Here is a 19,812-nt window from a genome sequence, read left to right on the forward strand (position 1 = left end):
CTAAATTATGTATTGGATCTAGTCGTTTCAGGTATGTTTCAGTCGTTTCAGTTTTTTTGCCAGCAGACAGTACAATACTGATTTCTTGGAAAGTGATTAAATTGTTGTATTGTTGGTTTGCACCTCCACTTGTTGGAAGTCTGTTTTTCGGCAATACTTTTGTATTTCAGGAATGACTGCGTATAGTGAAATGAACTAGAAACTGCAGCGAAGTGTTCCCCCAAAATGTCTACCTGTTCCCTTATGCTTGTTTGTATGCCAGGTGTTGTCGAAAGAGGAATCGTGAATGGTGAGAAGTTGCCATTTAATTTCCGAACCTGTTCCCATATTTTTTTGTATGTTATTTGACAGCTTATAGATGATATGCAACTCTGCCATGAGGCTTTCTCGGCACTGCGAGAAACGTACCGAGCTTTTGCTCGTGCCTTTTTAAAACGTACGAGGTTCTCATGTGTAAGGTACCTGCGAAATTTGCCCCAAGCTTTTTTTTTTATTTGTTGTTTTTTGCTTCCTTGCATTCCTTTGTCCACCACACTTTGTGCTTTTGCCGCACCACTTCTGTAGACTGAGGAATAGCTAAGTGTGCGGCAGTAACTATACAATTCGTGAACACTTCGTTTATGGCATCGATGCAGAGGTTTTATAAAACTATATCTTCTAAATTGGCTTGTGCTCTAAAAATTTCCCAGTCTGCTAAATACAGCTTGCAACGCTGCGGTTTAGTTTGGATGATTTCTGGTGCGGATGTCAGCCTCATTAACACAGGAAGGTGATCACTGCCGTATGGGTTGTCGATAGCATCCCATTTAAAATCGTTAAAAGCAGATGGTGAACTAAAAGACAAATCTAAACAGCTCAAATTGCCTGAAGTTGGAGAGCAGTATGTGGAGTTTTCCATGTTTAAAAGACATATATTGTGTGTGAGAATAAAATCTTCGATTGTTTGCCCCCTAGAGTCGTAGCGCTCGCTTCCTCGAAAAGGGCAGTGGGCATTAAAATCCCGAACTAACAGATATGGCTCTGGAAGCTCATCTATCAGTTCTTGTAGGTCATGGACTGTTAATGTAAAGTGTGGAGGAATGTAGACAAAACAGATTGTTAGTGTTTTATAGCTGACGATGCTGACTGCTACCGCATCAAGTTTTGTTTTGAGCATGATTTCTTGAGCAGGGACGCCGCTTTTAACGACAATCGCGACGCCTCCCGAGAGTCGATTTGCTTGCTCTCGATCGCGTCTAAAAGTTTTATAATGTTTTAGGATATGCACATGTTGTGGGCCAAGATTGACCCTAAAATATGTGTTATGTCACTGTAATTCCGCATAAGTCCTCTGCAATTCCACTGAATTAAAAAAGCCATGTTTATGTTTTTGAGAGGAAATGAAAGGGGATTTACTTATGTGGTGGGCCCGTTATAAGGGGCCTGTCTTTTTTCGTTCAAGAGAGCTGTTCCGCCCCTGTAAAGCGGGCGGACTGGGGGTTATATCCATCACCTCTCCAGAGGTGCTGGAGGACCGCGCAGCAGCGGTTGTGTTTCAGGCCTCTCCCAACGGAGGGAGGTCCTGCAGGATGCTCCCTGCTTTGTCAATGACAGGGAAGCTTTCGCTGACCCTGCCTGGGGCATCGATGGCCCTGCCATAGGCTCTGTGAAAGCGGCCTTGGCAGGTGCCGGAGTGCTGTGTGGTGCTACGCCCCTGCGCACTACATCAGCGAAGTTTTCTTTTGCTGTGAAGGGGAATGTGTTTGTAAGCGCAAAACGCCTTCTCAGTTCTTTAAATGAAATGTTTTCCTTTGTCTTTATGATGATTATCTCTTTTTCTTCAAGGACGGACACGCCCTGGAGTATGCAGCATGGTCTCCTTCACAGCTTGCACAGCGTGGGGCTGCGTCACATCCATCAGACCAGTGATCATTAGAAGCACATTTTGCGCAAGTTTTGCGACCGCGGCAACTCTGTGAGCCAGGCCCTAACCTTTGACAATTGAAACATCTGCGAGGGTTGGGTATGTATGGTCTTACATTGACTTTCAAATATCCCACGTGGATTGTGTCGGGCAATGTGAGGGCGTTGAATGTGAGAATCAAGTGTTTTGTGTCTATTTCCTTATTGTCCTTCCGGATTTTGTTTTGGTGGACATCTATGACGTCTTGGTCAGCGAGCCCCTCAAGCATTTCTTTTTCAGTGATGTGAACAAAATCATTTTCTGATTACGCCTCAGACAGTATTAAGTGATCGATGAGAAGTCACGGAGACAGGGATTTCCCCTATGGACGTTAGGTTGGAGAGCTTAGTGTTGGACATTGTTGCACAATTTGAACAATAAGTCGCTGCTGGCCATTTTTGAGAGCTTATAGCCAGTGCCTAGGGTTTCTGCCAAGCACTTTGACACAAGGAAGGGGGATATTATTCTTGCCTGCTTATCTTCTTCTTCACTGCAGATTACGTGACATTTGTGAAAAGTTCATTTCTTTGTTTGAAACAAGTCGTCTGCCTTGTTCCGCCCCCTTTTGAGAGAGCGATCTGGTTTTGAAAGTAGGGGAGCCATAAAAAAATTGTTTTTTGGTCATGGTGCCAGCCACCCACCACGGAGTCCAACAAGTGGACGGGACAGGAACTCGAAAGCAAGTCCTGCCCACGGCAGTTGTACATGTCATCTATAACCAAATATGACGCAACTCAGGGCAGTTGGTCACACAAGGTTAACCCTCGCCGCCAGCAAAAAAGGAAAAACGAAGAAGTGAGTAGGAGATAGGAGAGTTGTGAGAAAGAGATAGGAAAGTGAAAGATGGAAGGGAGGATAGGAAAAGACGCCTACCGATTCCCCCCGGTCAGGTCAGGTCGGAGGTGCCGTCCACAGGAAGCTGGGGCCAAAGTGGTGTGTTGCCTCTGCCGAGGGGCCTTAAGGGTCCAAACGCTCTGCATCGGCTCAACCACCAGGATCCCCTTTTCCCTGGACACGGCGATGCCATGCACGGCTAGGCGCAGGTGCTCGGGTCCTTGGTGATGCACTTCTCACCATCATCCCCTTGCGGGGATGTCCCTGCGGATGCTCGGGAACCCATGGTGTCGCCACTCGCCAACGCCTGCAAGCTGCAGATGCCCCCTTGCGGGGAGAATTAAGTGAATAAGCTTAACCAGTTGATTGGTTCTAAGCAGGCAGATCACTTGCGAGAGCCGCTTCTCCCAGCAAGGCAGATAACAATAACGGCTTCTGGACACTGTAGTGGAGCAAGACTAAATGGTGGGCCAGTTGGCAAGGCATGTCGAAGAATAATTTCTACCAGCCGAAAAAAGACGAGGGACAAGAGGAGAACCTACACAGGTCCCTGTGTAGGTTCCTGTGTAGGTTCTCCTATTGTCCCTCGTCTTTTTTTCGGCTGCTAAAAATTATTCTTCGACTGCAGTGGAGGGCTCCAAATTAATTTAGACCAAGTGGGGTTCTTTAAGCTTCGCCGACATTGTAAGGCAGACTGGCGCCTTTTCAAAAGTAGCAATGTTTACTGCCACACAAATACATAACACACAAGTCGCATAATCCCTCCCAACATGTATGCAACAAAGTATTTGCAACCGCTTTGAGCCATCTCTACAAGGCCCCACTGGGCCATCCCTTCTAAATGTGAAAAAAAGTGGCTAAGATTGTCATATTCAATGCCACAAACCATTTTTACAAAGCATGCAGCAAAACTAGCAAAATATAGCTCAAGCACACCTATGCTTGAGTAAAAAGTAGCCAAAAACTTGTTACATGTAAACTGAAGTAGCCCAGGTTAGAAGATGATTTGCAAAACTATGCATAACAGCTAGACAAGAGAGCAGAGAAAGGAAGGGAAAAGAGGGGCTCATTATAGGCTACGTGATGGACACTAACAGTCACTTCCATCATGGCATCAATCAGGCAGACAATAGGTCAGCTAGCGCTCAATTCAAGCTTATTTTCGTGCAAAATGCTTTCAGTGATGGCTACAAGTTATAATATACAAATTTTCGTCGTTGATTAAGTAGAGACAACTAGAGAATTCATGGACGATGGCAAATGTGACGGCACCCACGAATGCTTGTACTGAATCAGCAACACTTAGGCCTCAGCACTTAAAATCCAAGCTTCAGGGCAAATGACTGCTAAGTACAGCCAGTTTTCTGTTTCCATGGCATGATACTGAAGCATTCATTAAAACTTGTTCATTATGAGTAATTTCACTGATCATGCACTGCCACACAGCACTTAGAGCCTAGGCCTTTAAGCTTTTATCCTCATACGAGCTAATTGAACCCATCAATTAACCTCCTGTAAATAAACTTTCCCATGAAGACAATATCAACAATTATTTGGTCACGTCTTGTATGTTTGTCATTATCTTTAGTGTGGTGCTTTTATATTATAAACCACTAACAAACCTGAGTCGTAATTCTCACATACACTGATGGAGTGATCGTATATGCCTCTAAGATAAATCCAGCTAAAGCTAGCAATTACCTCTCTGTGCATTGATTTTTCAGTCCAGTCAGCGCCTTGCAGAGAGAATTATGAAACACTCCAGCGCACAAAAACACACGAACGAAAAGAATCAACATCACGAACACTGGACATATTTTTGTGCGCTGGGATGTATCATAATTCTGCCCAGAACCATAAATCCCAGCTCTCTACGCTTAGCCTTGTGGAGAACCTTTTCCTTGCCTTCCACTGTCACTCTCCTGAGGACTTGCTACTGGAACTGCACTGCACAACTGCTTCTGTTGACCAGATGGTAGTGGCAGCCTTCTTGTGAAATACTGCATCCTCTGGGATTCCCTTCATGGTGCCGTACACTGCCTTCTCTACCTTGAATTAAGATACACATACAGGAAAAAGAGCACATGTATAAAAATTCTTAGCCATATTCGAAGCCAGAAATATATTAATTGTATTTGTACACTTCATAGCATCATATGGCAGTATGCTTTAACGCCTGTTGAAGCAAGAAAGTAAGAAATCATTTAGTTTATTTCAACACAAAAGTTAGACCTTGACGTTGGTGGTGCCATGCAATAGCAGTGAGTTCTGATAGCAGTGTGAAGTACTATCATGATGAAAAGAAACAGGAACAGAGCGGAGCCTAGGCACTTGTCACAAAATTCGGCGAATATTCGAAAAAAATGGCCCTGCGCGTAAGCAATCACGCCAGCGCACTTTAAAATAAATAAAAAAAACACAGCGAGGAAGAAACTCCGGAGAGCACGTATCTTTGCGTGTGCTGCTGCCCTTTCCACTCAGCTCGCCGGCGCGGCGCCAAAGTAAACATAGCAATGTGCAGCGTCGATTTCTCTAGAATGTCTGAGTAGTTTCTACTCATCATCGACGGAGAGGGCGTGACTTTGACCGCGCTAAAGTGATACCCTCTCCCCTTCGTTATTGAGCCGGCGTCTTCTCATCGCAAGAAGGACCCAGAAAATTCTCGAAGGCTGTCTCCGCGCACGACCAATGGCATCTCCGCGCACGACCAATGGGGTCGCGCGCCCAGCGTGAGAAGGAGAAGGAGCTTGTGCAATTGAAACTGCGTGTATGTGCGCGCCTGCCTTGGCGCGAAGAACAAACAGACGCGGACTGCGCCTATAAATGAGGGGCTTCAACCGCTGCCTGTTAGCCCGAGCCGCCGTTTAAGCTTTTGAGAAGCACACCCGTTCCACTTCTGGGAGAACACCACTCACTCAGCCACGGACCAGCGAGGCTACGTGCGCCAGTCTGTGGATTGGCCCCGTCGTGCTCCTCAGGTCGTTGGACTGTCGCAATGCCCGGTGAACAAATTGTTTTGTTTGTTTGTGTTTCTCTGTGTGTTAGTGCACTTTAGGTGCAAAGATTCTGTTAAATTGCAATCTCTCTCAATTGTTACTTTGCATGAGTTGCATTGTATTTGTAAATCACTTCGTATGTGCTCCTACGAGTGATTGTGAAATCCTCTGTATCGTCTCTTTGCTGTATAAACTTTGTTTAGTTTTGTAAACCTTTGGCTCCGACCCATTCTCTGGCTTGCGACCGGCGAAAGCTGGGCACCAAACGACCGACCCCTTGTCACTTGGTAGCTGGTCTCCGGCTGAGCTTGCCACGCTGAGTTGAGGCCATATCCTTTGTGACCGAGACTGATAACCCCACAAGCTCTAAGGGTGTTTGGGAGCGCACGCAAAACTGCGCGAAGTGGTGACAGCGCTTTCACCTAGGTTGTAGCAAAAATATGCTAGAGTCGTCAAAGAGGCATTCTAGGACGACTCTAATGTCTTTCTTACCACCCAGGTAAAAACGCATTTAAAAGAAATTCAAACAGAACAGCACGTAGGCGCCTTGCTGTTCACGTTTCTTTCGATCGCGGCAGTACAAAAGGCAACTGCATGATTTGCCTTTTAGAATTTGCAACTTTACCTGCACAATTATTGAAAAAAAAAATTGACTTCATTCTTGAAATGCCCAGATTAGTATGTGTAGAAGCAAATACTGAAAATAAAAATAGTAGGAGCACTGCCAGTATTTAAAACAACATGCAGTGCCTGGTAAGAGCAATTTTCTAATTACAGTTTCTCCCCATGCCCTTGTCAAGCAAGGCACTAATGCCAGTTGACCTGCAGTAAAGCTAATATGTCCTCAACCTGCTGCCTAGTCAGCAAGTTTCTTGTCAAAATTGAACAAAACATTACTTCACATTTTTTGAGCTAGAAGTGCATGAGCTATTGACATAGTCCAAGGCAAACAACTTAATGCCTTAGAATAGTTTTCAATGAGACGCTGGACTCAACTGTTTCCTTATACAAAGCAATACAGGAGTGCATGGCCTGTGCTGTTCATGCCAAGAAATACAAAATACAAAATAGAAACAAAACTGAAGTGCAAAGAAAAATGAGAGACAAGTTTTGCCATTACACCTAATGTGACACTAGAGAGTACATGTTCATAAAGAAGTAGTAAAATGGTCATTTTGAAATTTTGCACAATCATCAAATTGTCACGAGCATAGTCAGTATGCCTTTTCTTCACACAAAAGGTTTCCAGCAGCTCCAATGGACTTTAGTCTCTTTTTAGTACAGTGCCTGTAAATGGCAAATTGGTCAAGGTCCACAAAATAGTAATAACTGTGCATCATCATTTTCATTTCCACGTTTCATTACTTCTTAACACAACCTCCCATATGACCCACATGATTTGCTGCAGGAGAAGAATTCCAGTGTCCACCATTCACATTCCATGAAGAACCTGACTGCCTTTTCCAAGTGTTATATACTCGTTTTCACAATGAAAGTGCAATTGAACCCAATAGCTTCAGAAAATTTTCAAGTGGTCCGTAACATCATGCTTGTAAAAAGACGAGTTTAGGTGTCAATGCTCATCATCAAAGTTGCCTGAAGATCTCAGCTTTGGTGTGCTCATAAAGTGAGGGCGGGGTGCTCAATTATAACGACCAATTGTCATGGCTGGTACATTGTACTACCCTACTTCAATGATGAAGGCTGTGACAAACTATCCTCCAAAATCTGACATCTTGCTGAAAGGCAAAAGCAAATGAAGGACCGACCACTGAGACCTGAAATTATTCCCTACTTGCACAGCTATGCACATCATAGAGAAAGCTGACAAAGGGCACGAAGTTATGCTAGTATTTTGGTCCCAGATGCTCGCTCATTTAATCCCCAGTATCCTAACTAAAGCAACAAAAAAGACATGGCTGTTGCAGAAGGCATAATAAGTCCCCGTAATCACTCATCAGCAGTGAGAAAAAACAAATTTTAACCCCTCATAATAATACGAAAGTCAGCCGAAAAGGCCACTGTGTGAGTCACCAACTAAGAGACCATGCACAAACTACGCACTGTAAAGGCACAAACTCTACATAAGAGCAAAGCCTGCCCTGCCCTTGAGAAACAAATTTGTGTCAATGTAAGATTCTTGGCAACAGTAGGCATCACCATTCATGGAATCTGCTAAAAAGTAAAAGGGCACCTAAATGATTTATCTATTTATTTATCAATACTGCCAATCCCTGTTTCAGGGGTATTTACAGGAGTGGGTTCTGGCCACAGGCAAATAGTCGACCAGGCATAAACACTATTTCAGGTATGCAAAAAGTACAGTGAAGATTATGGGGACAATAAGAATAGGCATTGGAAAAGGCAATACAAAGATAACCCATAAGTAATCATCACCTTTTCCATTCGAAAATAACCACGAGAAATACAATATAAATACATGGAATATACAAATACACACAAATACAAATACATGGAAAACCCCAAAAATGTTACAAAAAAGTAAATAAAATCAGTTTCTTTCCTGACAATACACTTTTGCCAGCCAGCGGCAAAAATTTCTCAGCAGCTGGCTGTACAATCACTGAATCATCAAGAGAGTTCAAATCGTGCACGGCTCGCAGGAAAAAGGAGAACATAAAGGTGTTATTTGCGCAGAAATATTCTTGTATGGTGAATTCATTTTTGCGACGCATTTCCCTGGAAGTGTTCAAGGTAATGTATGTAGCAGAATCAACTTTAAGTTTGTTATGTAAAATTATGTACAGAAATTTCAGACGGTGAAGCGTCGCACGACTAGCTAGCATGTCAAGCCCAGTCTCAGATAGCGTCAGGATCGGAGAATCGGTGTGCCTATATCTGTTGCAGATAAAGTGCACACTTTTTCGCTGGACAGCCTCAATCGTAGCTATGTTATCTTGCGTGTACGGGAACCAGGCGACATTTGCGTATTCTAGTATTGGGCGAATGATAGTAGTATACGCCAAAAGCTTGGCTTCTTTCGTAGAATACCGCTGGGCTCGTTTTCAGAAACATGAGCTTACCCATCGTTTTGTTTGTTATGTGGTCTACGTGAGCTGTCCACCCCAGATTGGCTGAAATAATGATGCCTAAATATTTGTGCTCGGTGACTGTCTTGAGTGCAGAGCTGCTATAGCCGTAAGGAAAGCTAAGTTTGAATTTCTTTTTCGTTATAGTCATTGAAACTGTTTTGTCTAAGTTAAGAGCCATTTTCCACTTCAAATACCATCCTCCTATCTTGCCAAAATCATTGTTTAAGCTTATTTGATCTTCTCGGCTTTTTTATTTCTCTATATAGTACGCAATCATCTGAGAACAACCTTAGTTTCGCCTCTACCTGGTCAGCAATGTCGTTTATGAAGAGAAGGAAGAGAATTGGGGCTAAAACAGAGCCCTGTGGTACACCGGAAAAAACCGGGACTTTGTCTGAAGTATGGTTGGCGACGGTCGGTTAAATAATTGCCGATCCATTGGACTACTGACCCACCCCCTGATATCTGACTTAGCTTCTGTAGCAGTTTGGCGTGGCAGACCCGGTCGAAGGCCTTTGAGAAGTCTAAGAAGATTAAATCTGTTTGCATTTGGTCGTTAATTGCTTTTGCAAAGTCATGTAAAATCTCAGCAAGTTGTGTAACAGTTGACAGACCACGCCTGAAGCCATGTTACTGGGGATGGAGAATGTTATTCGATTCAACAAACTCTGTTATTGATTTTAGGATAATGTGTTCTAAAACTTTGCAGGAAGTACACGTAAGAGAAATAGGCCTGTAATTTGACTGGCAAGTCTTATCACCTGATTTATGAACTGGTATTATTTTTGCAACTTTCCATTCCACTGGGAGGCAGCACTTGCATATGGACTTATTGAACACAAGGCATAGGTACTTACTCATGGGTTCGGCATAACGTTTCAAGAAGACATTTGGAATTTCGTCCGGACCGCTGCGCTTTTTATCATCTAGGTTTAACAACAATGATGGCACTCTTTATTCAGTTACGACTGGGGCATCCAGTACACCATATTGTTCTCTGTTTTCCTGCCTACAAGGATGCGCAATACCATTGTCTGCTGTAAATACGGATTGGAAAAATGCGTTAAATGCAACCGCCTGCTTTTTTTCTTCGTAAGATGGCAAAGGGTTTGGAGGGTTTTCTTTGTCACTAATATAGCGCCAGAATTTGTGGGGCGATTCTTTGATGAAGTAGCTAAGAGTTGTTTTACAGAAGTGCTGCTTTGCTACTTTTGTCTTTTCCTTCAGTTCTTTGTTCATTGTATTAACATTTTGGCAGTACTAGTCTGAGACCGGGCTTGATTTGTTGGATTTTCTTAAACTTTTAATTCTACGTTTTAAGTGAAGTACTTCGCGAGTTATCCATGGATTGTACTTCCTTGTGGTCTTTTTTATTAGTGGAACAAACTGCCTCACACAGCGTAATACATGATTTTTCAACTGCAGCCATATTTCATCGATGTCTGCAGAGCCTTCTGTGCATAGGTTGTGGAAATAAAGGTATTCGTGAGCAAGGTATGTCATGATAGCTGCATCATCAGCTTTGTTAAAGGCATATACACGCTTTGTAGAACCACTCTGGCGAAACCGTGCTGGATACGATAGTGTGCACACAACGATATTATGATCAGATAAACCATCAAAAATATTCACGCTAACCTTTTCATTCAGAAAATGGTCGCTTAGGAAAATAAGATCCAGAATAGAGCTTGAAGTACCCTGCATCCGAGTAGCCTTGGAAACAACCTGCGTTAGATTCAGAGTGAATAAAAAGTTTACCAGAAGATTGTTTATTGCCGTGGACGGGCTTAACAAGTTCCAATTTACGTCTGGAAGGTTGAAGTCACTTGCCATTATTACAGCGCTTCCCAGCATGTACCTCTGCATATACTCAAGAAGCAGCTCAAGATAGGAAGCCTCTGTGTCTCGGGGTCTGTACACAGCGCCAACGCAGGCAGGGCTCTGACTTAGCTGAACCTTCCACCAGATTGCTTCGACACCTGAACCGTCTGGCATTAGTGAATAGCGTATGCCTTGCCTCAGAAGCACAGCGACTCCCCCACCGATAGTTATTCTATCTTTTCGAATCATGGTGTAGCCAGGAGGAGCAATTTCATGGCTCTTGATATCTGCATGCAGCCACATTTACGTGATGCAAGCAATATCAGGGTTTAGAGCAATCAAGATTGCCTCTAGCTGTTCAACTTTGTTTACGAGGCTACGCGCATTAACATTGATAACTGTGCTGTCCCGAGTTCAGTTTCGAATTTCCCGCCCAGGCGCAGACTTCATCTGCGAACACTGGACTCCTCTCTTCTTCCCTGTTTCTTCCTTCTCCCCGTGCGCCTTCACTCTCGCCTGTGTTCTTTCTCCCTCTTAAGTGCTCCCTCTCCCGGAGTTTTCATGTGAGGGGACTCGTGACTCATTCGTTGTTTCAACCGCCCTGCACGACTGTGGCAGCACCATGTTTTTACAAGTTTGTAAATGCAAGATAAAGTTTTAATTTTCCTTGTGTTTGCGACCTGTTAACTATCTGAGGAGTGGCCGCAGCCCCAACGCGTGCCACGGAATCAGAATAGTAAAAACGCGATGAACGTTGAGTCGGTGTCTCACGCGCTCTTCGAAAGCACCTAGGCTTCGGCGGCTCCGCTGGCTGGCTTCGCTCTTCAGAAGTTCCGTTTTCGCATCGCAGCCATGGACGGAACGGCGTCGCAAGACCGCAAGTCGCCCGCCGCTCAAGTGAGTCCGGAACAATCTCATCTCGCGTGCTCTGAGAAAATGGCAAGCTCTGTGCAGTCACGGCATTCGTCACGCTCAGCTCGTTCGGAGCGTTCGACCGTCTCGACAACGCCAAGCATGCTCGCCGCCAGAGCAAGAGCGGAGGCCGCCGCGGCGCGACTACAGGCTTCTCTAACCAAGAAAGAAGCCGCGGTGAAACTGGAAAAGGCCAAATTGGAAGAACAAGAAAAAAATGTGGCTGCAGAAATCGAACGCAAGAAAGTGGAGCTGGACACTGAGTTACATGTGATGCAGTTGGAAAGAGAAGCGGCCGCCGCGGAAGCACAAGCAGAGATCCTAGAGGCTGCCGTAGGTCAGCACGGCGGGGAGCATCACATCTGTCGGACTGTCTCCGAGGCATCCGAAGACCGCGCTCAACGTACATTTGACTACGTGCTTGACCAGGCTCACGTGCGACTCGGCCCGTGCCAGCAATCGCAGCAGCATGACGGCGAAGAGCATTGCGTCTTTCAGAACATGGATGCAGCACCTGAAGACCATGCTCCATGTACACCAAGCGCTCGCATCCAAGGGATCGCGCAGAACATTGCTCGTCAGCAGGGAGATGAAGCGAACGCCCCCGAACTGACTGCCATGGCAAAGTATCTGATTCGACGCGACCTTGTGAGTACCTCGCTTACGAAGTTCGACGACTGCCCTGAAAACTACCGGCCGTGGAAAGCTTTGTTCAAGGGAATGACACGGACTCTCGAAGTCACGGCAAGCGAAGAACTTGACCTTCTTGTGAAATGGTTCGGGACCAAGTCGTCAAGCTATGCACAGCGGCTGCGTTCCGTGCACGTCGACAACCCCGAGGCTGGGTTAAAGGTAGTTTGGGAAAGACTTGAGGAATGCCATGGTCGCCCGGAAATTATAAAAGAGGCCATCTTCAGGAGAATTTCAAGTTTCCCGAGACTGTCCGAGAAAGACACCCAGAAACTGAGAGAGCTGGGAGACCTGCTTCTTGAAGTTGAGGCTGCAAAATGTGACCCTCACCTGACTGGGCTTTCTTATCTAGACACTGCAAGAGGGGTAAACCCCATTGTAGAAAAGCTGCCCCAACGCTTGCAAGACACGTGGATCGCGAAAGGCTCGAAATACAAACAAAATCATCAGGTCGCCTTTCCCCCTTTCTCGTTATTTGCCAGCTTTATCAGGGACCAAGCGAAAACGAGAAACGATCCTAGCTTCAAACTCAACTCCGCAAGTAGCACCCCTTCAAGGCTCCCAAGAGCAGACAGATGGGCAACGAATGACAGCACGAGAAGAACGCCCATCTCAGTGCAACTGACGGACGTAGAGGCCAGCACTGACCATCTGCCCTCAAACGCACCAAAGAAGTGGCATGATACAACCAAGTATTGTCCTCTGCACAGGAAACCTCACCCCCTCCGGAAGTGCCGCGCCTTCAGAGAAAAATCGCTGGATGAACGAAAATCTCTGCTGAAAAATTATGGGATATGCTTTAGGTGCTGCGCCTCCACAGACCACTTTACAAGAGACTGCAAAACAATTCTCAAATGTGACGATTGTGGTAGCGATAGGCATGCCACAGCACTTCATGCCGGAAATGTCAGCCACAAGTCTCCTGTAGCTCATAACGGCTCTGAAGACGCAAGTCTAGACCAAGATTCCGCACTTGAAGTGTCATCTAAGTGTACAGAAGTCTGCTGTCAAAGCAGCGGTGGCAAATCCTGCTCTAAGGTCTGCTTGGTGAAAGTCAGTCATCCGACTAAGCCTCACAACACTGAAAAAATGTATGCCATCTTAGACGACCAGAGCAACAGGTCCCTTGCAAGAACAGAGTTCTTCGACATTTTCGGGCTCAATGGTAACAGTTCCCCCTACACACTAAGGACATGTGCTGGAACTACAGAGGCGACAGGAAGAAGGGCATCCGGCTTTTTTATTGAAGACATTCATGGCTCTGTGAAGCTACCCTTGCCAACACTCATCGAGTGCAACGAGATGCCTAACAACAGGAACGAGATTCCAACACCGGAAGTGGCATCGCATCCCCCTCATCTCAGAGCTGTAGCTAAATTCATTCCTCGTTTGGACCCGGAGGCCAAGATTCTACTTCTCCTCGGGAGAGACATCCTCAGAGTACACAAGGTGCGACAACAGCACAACGGACCGGCTGATGCTCCATTTGCTCAGAGACTGGATCTGGGATGGGTCATCGTAGGGAATGTCTGCATAAGTCGAAGTCGCACACCGGACCGTGTCAGCAACCTCAAAACAAATGTCCTTGAGAATGGACGTCCCTCCCTTTTCGAGCCATGCCAGAGTCATTTTCTGGTCAAGGAGAAGCTCGCTGGCATGCAAGGGTCGACACACTGGTTCCAACCAGCTCAGCACGCTGCTAGGAAAGACAGCTATGATGATGGGATTGCTGAAACGCTGTTCCAGACAACTGAGGATGACAACTGACCTTCCCTTTCTGTTGAGGACAGGAAGTCCTTGAAGCTGATGGACAACGAGTTCTCAAGGGACGAATCCAACAGTTGGGTAGCGCCTCTTCCCTTTCCTTCCCCAAGACCTTGGCTTCCGAATAACAAATGCTTGGCCAAGTCACGCCTCACTGCTGTCCAACGGACCTTTAAGAGAAAGCCAGAACTGAGGGAGCAATTCGCGAGCTTCATGGACAAGATGTTCAAGAACGGCCATGCCGAGGAAGCTCCACCGGTTCGAGAAGGAGAAGAATGTTGGTACCTCCCCATCTTCGGCGTTTGCCACCCACGAAAGCCCGGGGAAACACGAGTCGTGTTTGACTCCAGTGCACAGCTTAAGGGCGTGTCTCTAAACAGCGTGCTGCTTACCGGTCCAGACTTGATCCAACAGCCTGCTTGGAGTGCTCATCTGATTCCGAAAGGAACCTGTGGCCATAACTGTGGACATTAAGCACATGTTCTACTGCTTCCTGGTACGAGACGACCACTGAAACTATCTAAGATTTCTGTGGTTCCGCAACAACGACATCTACAGTGACGTGGTGGAGTATCGAATGAAGGTACATGTGTTTGGAAATAGCCCTTCACCTGCAGTAGCAACGTACGGGCTGCGGAGAACAGCACGAGAAGGAGAGGAAGAATTTAGCAGCGACGTCAGGCAGTTCATCGAGAGGGATTTCTATGTTGACGATGGGTTCAAGTCTCTCTCCAAACACAAGGACGCCATCAGCCTAATACACCGCACGCAACAGATGTTTGCCGCATCAAACCTTAAGCTCCACAAGATAGCCTCTAACTCCCCTACAGTGTTGGAAGCATTTCCAGAAGAAGACCGTGCCAAGGATTTGAAGGATCTTGACCTGTGTAATGGCTCACAGCCGATCCAACGCAGTCTGGGAGTTTCTTGGAATCTGAAGAAGGATGTCTTCACATTTACGACTCCAATCCAAGAAAAGCCATTCACTCGGCGTGGTGTCTTGTCAGTGGTGAATAGCCTGTACAATCCACTTGGGTTTGTTGCTCCAGTCATCATTCAAGGGAAGTCCCTCCTCCGAGAGCTAGTCGCTGAGACATGCGACTGGGACTGCCCACTTCCTGACGACAAGAGAGCCGCCTGGTAGACGTGGAAAGACTCCTTGCAAGTACTCGAGCAGCTGGACATACCTCGCACCTATGCCCCTGCCTCACTCACTACTGCAGAGTGCAGGGAACTGCACATATTCTCTGACGCATCAACCAAAGCTGTGGCTGCAGTGGCTTACCTCAGAGTGACATATCCAGATGGTGCGTGTCATGTCGGGTTCGTCATAGGAAAGGCTAAGCTAGCACCGCATCCGGAACACACCATCCCAAGGCTTGAACTGTGCGGCGCTGTGTTGGCAGTGGAGCTAGTAGAGCTTATCAGTCGTGAAATAGATATGGAACTTGATGCTGTAAACTTCTATACTGACAGCAAAGTCGTCCTAGGCTATATACATAATGAGACGCGAAGGTTTTTGTGTATGTCAGCAACAGGGTGGAACGCATCAGGAGCTCTACACAGCCAGAGCAATGGCACTATGTTCCTTCTGACATGAACCCTGCGGATCTCGGAACCAGGTCTGTGCCAGCAGCCCAAATGGCAGGATCGACCTGGCTGACAGGCCCGGACTTTCTGTATCGTCAAGATCACTGCTCGCAGGTATTGAAGGGTAAGTTCGACTTGGTTGATGCGGATTCCGACACTGAGGTGCGGCCCCAGGCAAATGTTCGCAACCAGTGTAGACGTGAAACAACTCGGCAGCAAGCGGTTCGAGCGCTTCTCAAGTTGGATTAGGCTGACTTGCGCAGTTGCAATGCTTATACGGCTAGTGGACAAAATTCAGGGCACTTCCGAAAACGTGTCAAACTCCCCGCATAACAGCTCATCTCAACAACTGCGACTTTCTGCAGAACACCTAGCCCGAGCAAAGGCAGTCATTATTCTATCTGTCCAGAAGGAAGCCTTTTCAGAGGAGTTGAAAAGCTTGCAATGAGGAAAGCGACTACCAAGTCAAGCCCTCTGTGGAGACTGGATCCATGGGTTCATTCCGACGGCCTTTTGAGAATTGGTGGCCAACTAGGCACAGCCAACCATTTCGACCAGCAAGAGCAGAAGCCCATCATCATGCCAGGGCGACACCATGTCACCACCCTGATTGTGCGGCATTATCACGAACAGGTCAAACATCAAGGACGGCATTTCACTAAGGAAGCAGTCAGGGCAGCTGGGTTCTGGATCGTCGGAGCTAAGCGTAGCATCGCCTCATACATACACAGCTGTGTTACGTGTTGTAAGCTCAGAGGAAGGAAGCTACAGCAGAAGATGGCAGACCTGCCCGCAGAAAGACTAAGCACCGAGCCGTCTTTCACTTATGTCGGACTAGATGTATTTGGCCCGTGGCAAGTCGCGTCTCATTGCACCAGGGGCGGTGAGGCCAACAGCAAACGGTGGGCCGTACTCTTCACTTGCATGAGTATCTGCGTTGTTCATATCGAAGTAATCAAGAGCATGGATACCTCAAGTTTTATTAATGCGCTCCGGAGATTCTTTGCCATAAGGGGCCCGGCAAAGCAACTGAGGTCTGATTGCGGGACAAATTTTGTTGGAGCATGCTCTGAACTAAATGTGAGCACCAGTGGCCCAGACCACGAGAAGCTAGGAACATTCCTGTCGGACCATGGATACACTTGGGTATTCAATCCCCCTCATGCTTCTCACATGGGAGGAGTGTGGGAAAGAATGATAGGAATCACACGGCGAATTTTGGACTCCATGCTTCTTGAGAGTACCTCTCGTCGCCATGGTAACCCTCTTGGCAGAAGTCTCAGGGATCATAAATTCGCGCCCCCTCGTTCCTGTCTCAACGGACCCCGAGTTCTGGGAAGTGCTAACTCCTGCAACGCTTCTGACCCAGAAGGTCAGCGGCAACACAGTGGCACCAGTCTTAAATGACAAAGATATATATCGGAGACAGTGGTGGCAGGTTCAGTGGCTGGGTGACACCTTTTGGTGCCGCTGGCGACGCAAGTTCTTTACTACCCTGCAGAGTCGTCGTAAGTGGCAGGGCCCAACTCGAAGTCTCAAGGCAGGTGACCTCGTTCTCCTGAGAGACAGCCAAGTTCATCGCAACGAGTCGCCTATGGGACTCATTGTGAACGTTATTGCGAGTGCGGACGGCAAGGTGCAAAAGGCCGAGATCAAGACGGCAACACGGGGAGTGTGCAGGACGTTTCTCCGTTCTGCGACTGAGAAAGTCCTGCTTATTCCGCGTCAGGACTAAAAACATCACATAGTCGTTATATGTATAACCAGACGGGAAGTGTGCTGTCCCGAGTTCAGTTTCAAATTTCCCGCCCAGGCGCCGGCTTCATCTGCGAACACTGGACTCCTCTCTTCTTCCCTCTCTTTCTTCCTTCTCCCCGTGCGCCTTCACTCTCGCCTGCGTTCTTTCTCCCTCTTAAGTGCTCCCTCTCCCGGCGTTTTCAGGTGAGGGGACTCGTGACTCATTCGTTGTTTCAACCGCGCTGCAAGACTGTGGCAGCAACGCGTTTTTACAAGTTTGTAAATGCAAGATAAAGTTTTAATTTTCCTTGTGTTTGCGACCTGTGAACTATCTGAGGAGTGGCCGCAGCCCCAACGCATGCCACGGAATCAGAACAATAACAGTTAGGGGCGTCGGCGGCTTCGAGTTGCTCGGGCTGGAGCGTTGTCCTGGCTTTCGTTTTTTGCAACTTCAATAATGTCGGGTTTTTCTTCGTCCCATGCGTACAAACGCTTGTTTATTTTTACTTTATCTTATTTAAGGTAGATCTTATCTTTTTGTTCACAATTTATTTTTGTTCGCTCCCAGAGTTTCTTTCCAATTGCTCGCACAGCTCGGGAAAATTCCTCTCCAATTGAATACCCAGTTTGTTTCAGGTTAGTGCAGTTTCTTAGTATGTTAGTTTTATCTCTGTAGTCCAATAATTTCAAGATAACAGGCCTATTCTTTGAATCGTCGGACACTTCCTTTCGTCCGAGACGATGGATCCTTTCAAAGCCTGCCGTTTTTATTTCTAACTTTCCTTCAAAAATTTTCTCTACAGTGTCCTGTAAGCTTTGGGGGGTCTCATTTTCTTGTTCCTGAATGCCATATATAATGAGGTTAGACCTGCGGCTTCTGTTATCTAGGTCATCAACTGTTTTTGCCAAGGATACAACCATTTTCTCAAGTTTATCAACTCGTTTCACGTATTCCATGACCTGTTTTTCAATCTTGCCAATTTTTTTCTAGTTTTTTATTTATTGAACCTAGTTTTTGGTTGGTCACCGTTTTATCTTGTTTTATCTCCTGAATGTCTTTCGCGATCGCTTTCAGTTGCTCTTCAATTGTTTCACCTGTGGGCCCCGGGTTAGTCACGACATCTCCCGCCAGTAACAACAGAGATCGTAAAGAGACCAACATGTTGCAAAACCATTCAAACAGCATCAGTGGGCACGGCAGCAAAATCAGACAAAGGTTGTTGCAACGAAAGGTTTTGCCCAAGTGTTTTCTCACCTGAATCACAAAAAAGGAACTGGTTTGTATCCGGTATCTTGGTAGTGCTGCCACGCCCACTGAAGGATTCTCTGCTGAAGCTTTGGCTTATATACCAGTCCACTGACGCCACGGTCATCGTACCTTGTGTTGCCATTGCTGATAGTGCGGCGCTGTTGGGTATGTAGTTGACGCAGTTGCCGTCTGGACCTCGATGAAGACACAAGTCATGATCCCAGATTTCAGGCGGCCGGAACAGATCCGAGGAAGCGGTCTGCCTAGAAGATGGTCTTGATGATACCAGCAGCAATCCAAGCGATACCTGAATCACAAAAAGGGATGGGTTTGTATCCGGCATCTTGGTAGTGCTGCCGCGCCGTAAATGATGCCGTAAAATTTAGAATTCAGCCTTTCAGCAAACTATATTTTGTCTAGTACCATGAGCACCGGTAGAGGAGAAAGAAATGAAATAAAAGCTGCTAGCTGTCATTAGGCCTGCCAGAAAAAAAAAAAAAAACACTGAAGAGAAGGGATGCACAAACAGAAAAGGAGGGATGTACTACGTGATGACACAACACAAAACACAGGAAAGCAGGGCACAAGCAATGAATGAGAAGAGAACAAAAAGAAGGCAAGCAGTACTAAACACTGCTACCCGTGTTATATCCCTGTCACACGGGCATTTCAAGGGCCCTCCAACCGATAGTCTGTCAACTCAAAGGCGATCGAGCACTGCTACACGGGCAGTTTCAATGGACATCGAGCCAATAATCTATCGAGTCAACGAAGCAGCGCGGAACTTCATCGAGATTTCGAGGGCCTTCGAGCGCTGCCCAAGGTTGCTAGCGTAGGTTCGAGCGGCTCCAAGCGCACTTTCGTACACGACACATTCACGGTACAAAAGCATGAACAAACATTATTCGCCTAAAATTTAATGCAAGCAGTCTGTACAATTTTAAAATTGTATCAGACTGGTTTTAAGCACATTAATTTTGCGTTGCGGTCTTTGCGTTGCTTGCATACTTAGCGTTGACAACATGGCGGGGCCCTGCCCGCCCGCTTCACGGTGATAATAGCTTCGTCACTAAACCCTCAAAGTAATACCGTGTTCTAAGCTGTTGTATTCGCCTTCAATTTGCCCATTCTTACCCTCGCATAAAGTTTCAAAAGACAAATAGCTCTTGTTTTTCACATACCAAGGCGATTTCCCAGGTCTTAAGCCTGAAGAAGCAGCACTCC

The 19,812-nt window shown here is 46.4% G+C and overlaps 1 protein-coding gene across 9 annotated transcripts in view; it reads right to left on the reverse strand.

The window, feature by feature from the left end:
- The window catches only part of LOC144121139 (uncharacterized), a 62,241-nt gene that overhangs the window by 32,992 nt on the left and 9,437 nt on the right, over positions 1–19,812 (reverse strand). For 6 of the 9 annotated variants that reach the window (XR_013312540.1, XM_077654119.1, XM_077654118.1 and 3 more), the window contains 2 exons: positions 18,718–18,895; positions 2,816–3,103 (listed from right to left, as the gene is read on the reverse strand). Coding sequence is in view for 1 of the 9 variants with exons in the window: in XM_077654115.1 (XP_077510241.1) it covers positions 10,468–10,550; positions 18,718–18,895 (261 nt within the window). In the remaining 8 variants the exon portion in view is untranslated. Of the gene's footprint in view, positions 1–2,815; positions 3,104–10,196; positions 10,551–18,717; positions 18,896–19,812 lie in introns of those variants that run through there. The other 3 variants (XR_013312538.1, XR_013312539.1, XM_077654115.1) reach the window with 2 other exon arrangements.

Source organism: Amblyomma americanum, chromosome 2 (genome assembly GCF_052857255.1).
Source record: "Amblyomma americanum isolate KBUSLIRL-KWMA chromosome 2, ASM5285725v1, whole genome shotgun sequence".
Classification (NCBI taxonomy): domain Eukaryota; kingdom Metazoa; phylum Arthropoda; class Arachnida; order Ixodida; family Ixodidae; genus Amblyomma; species Amblyomma americanum.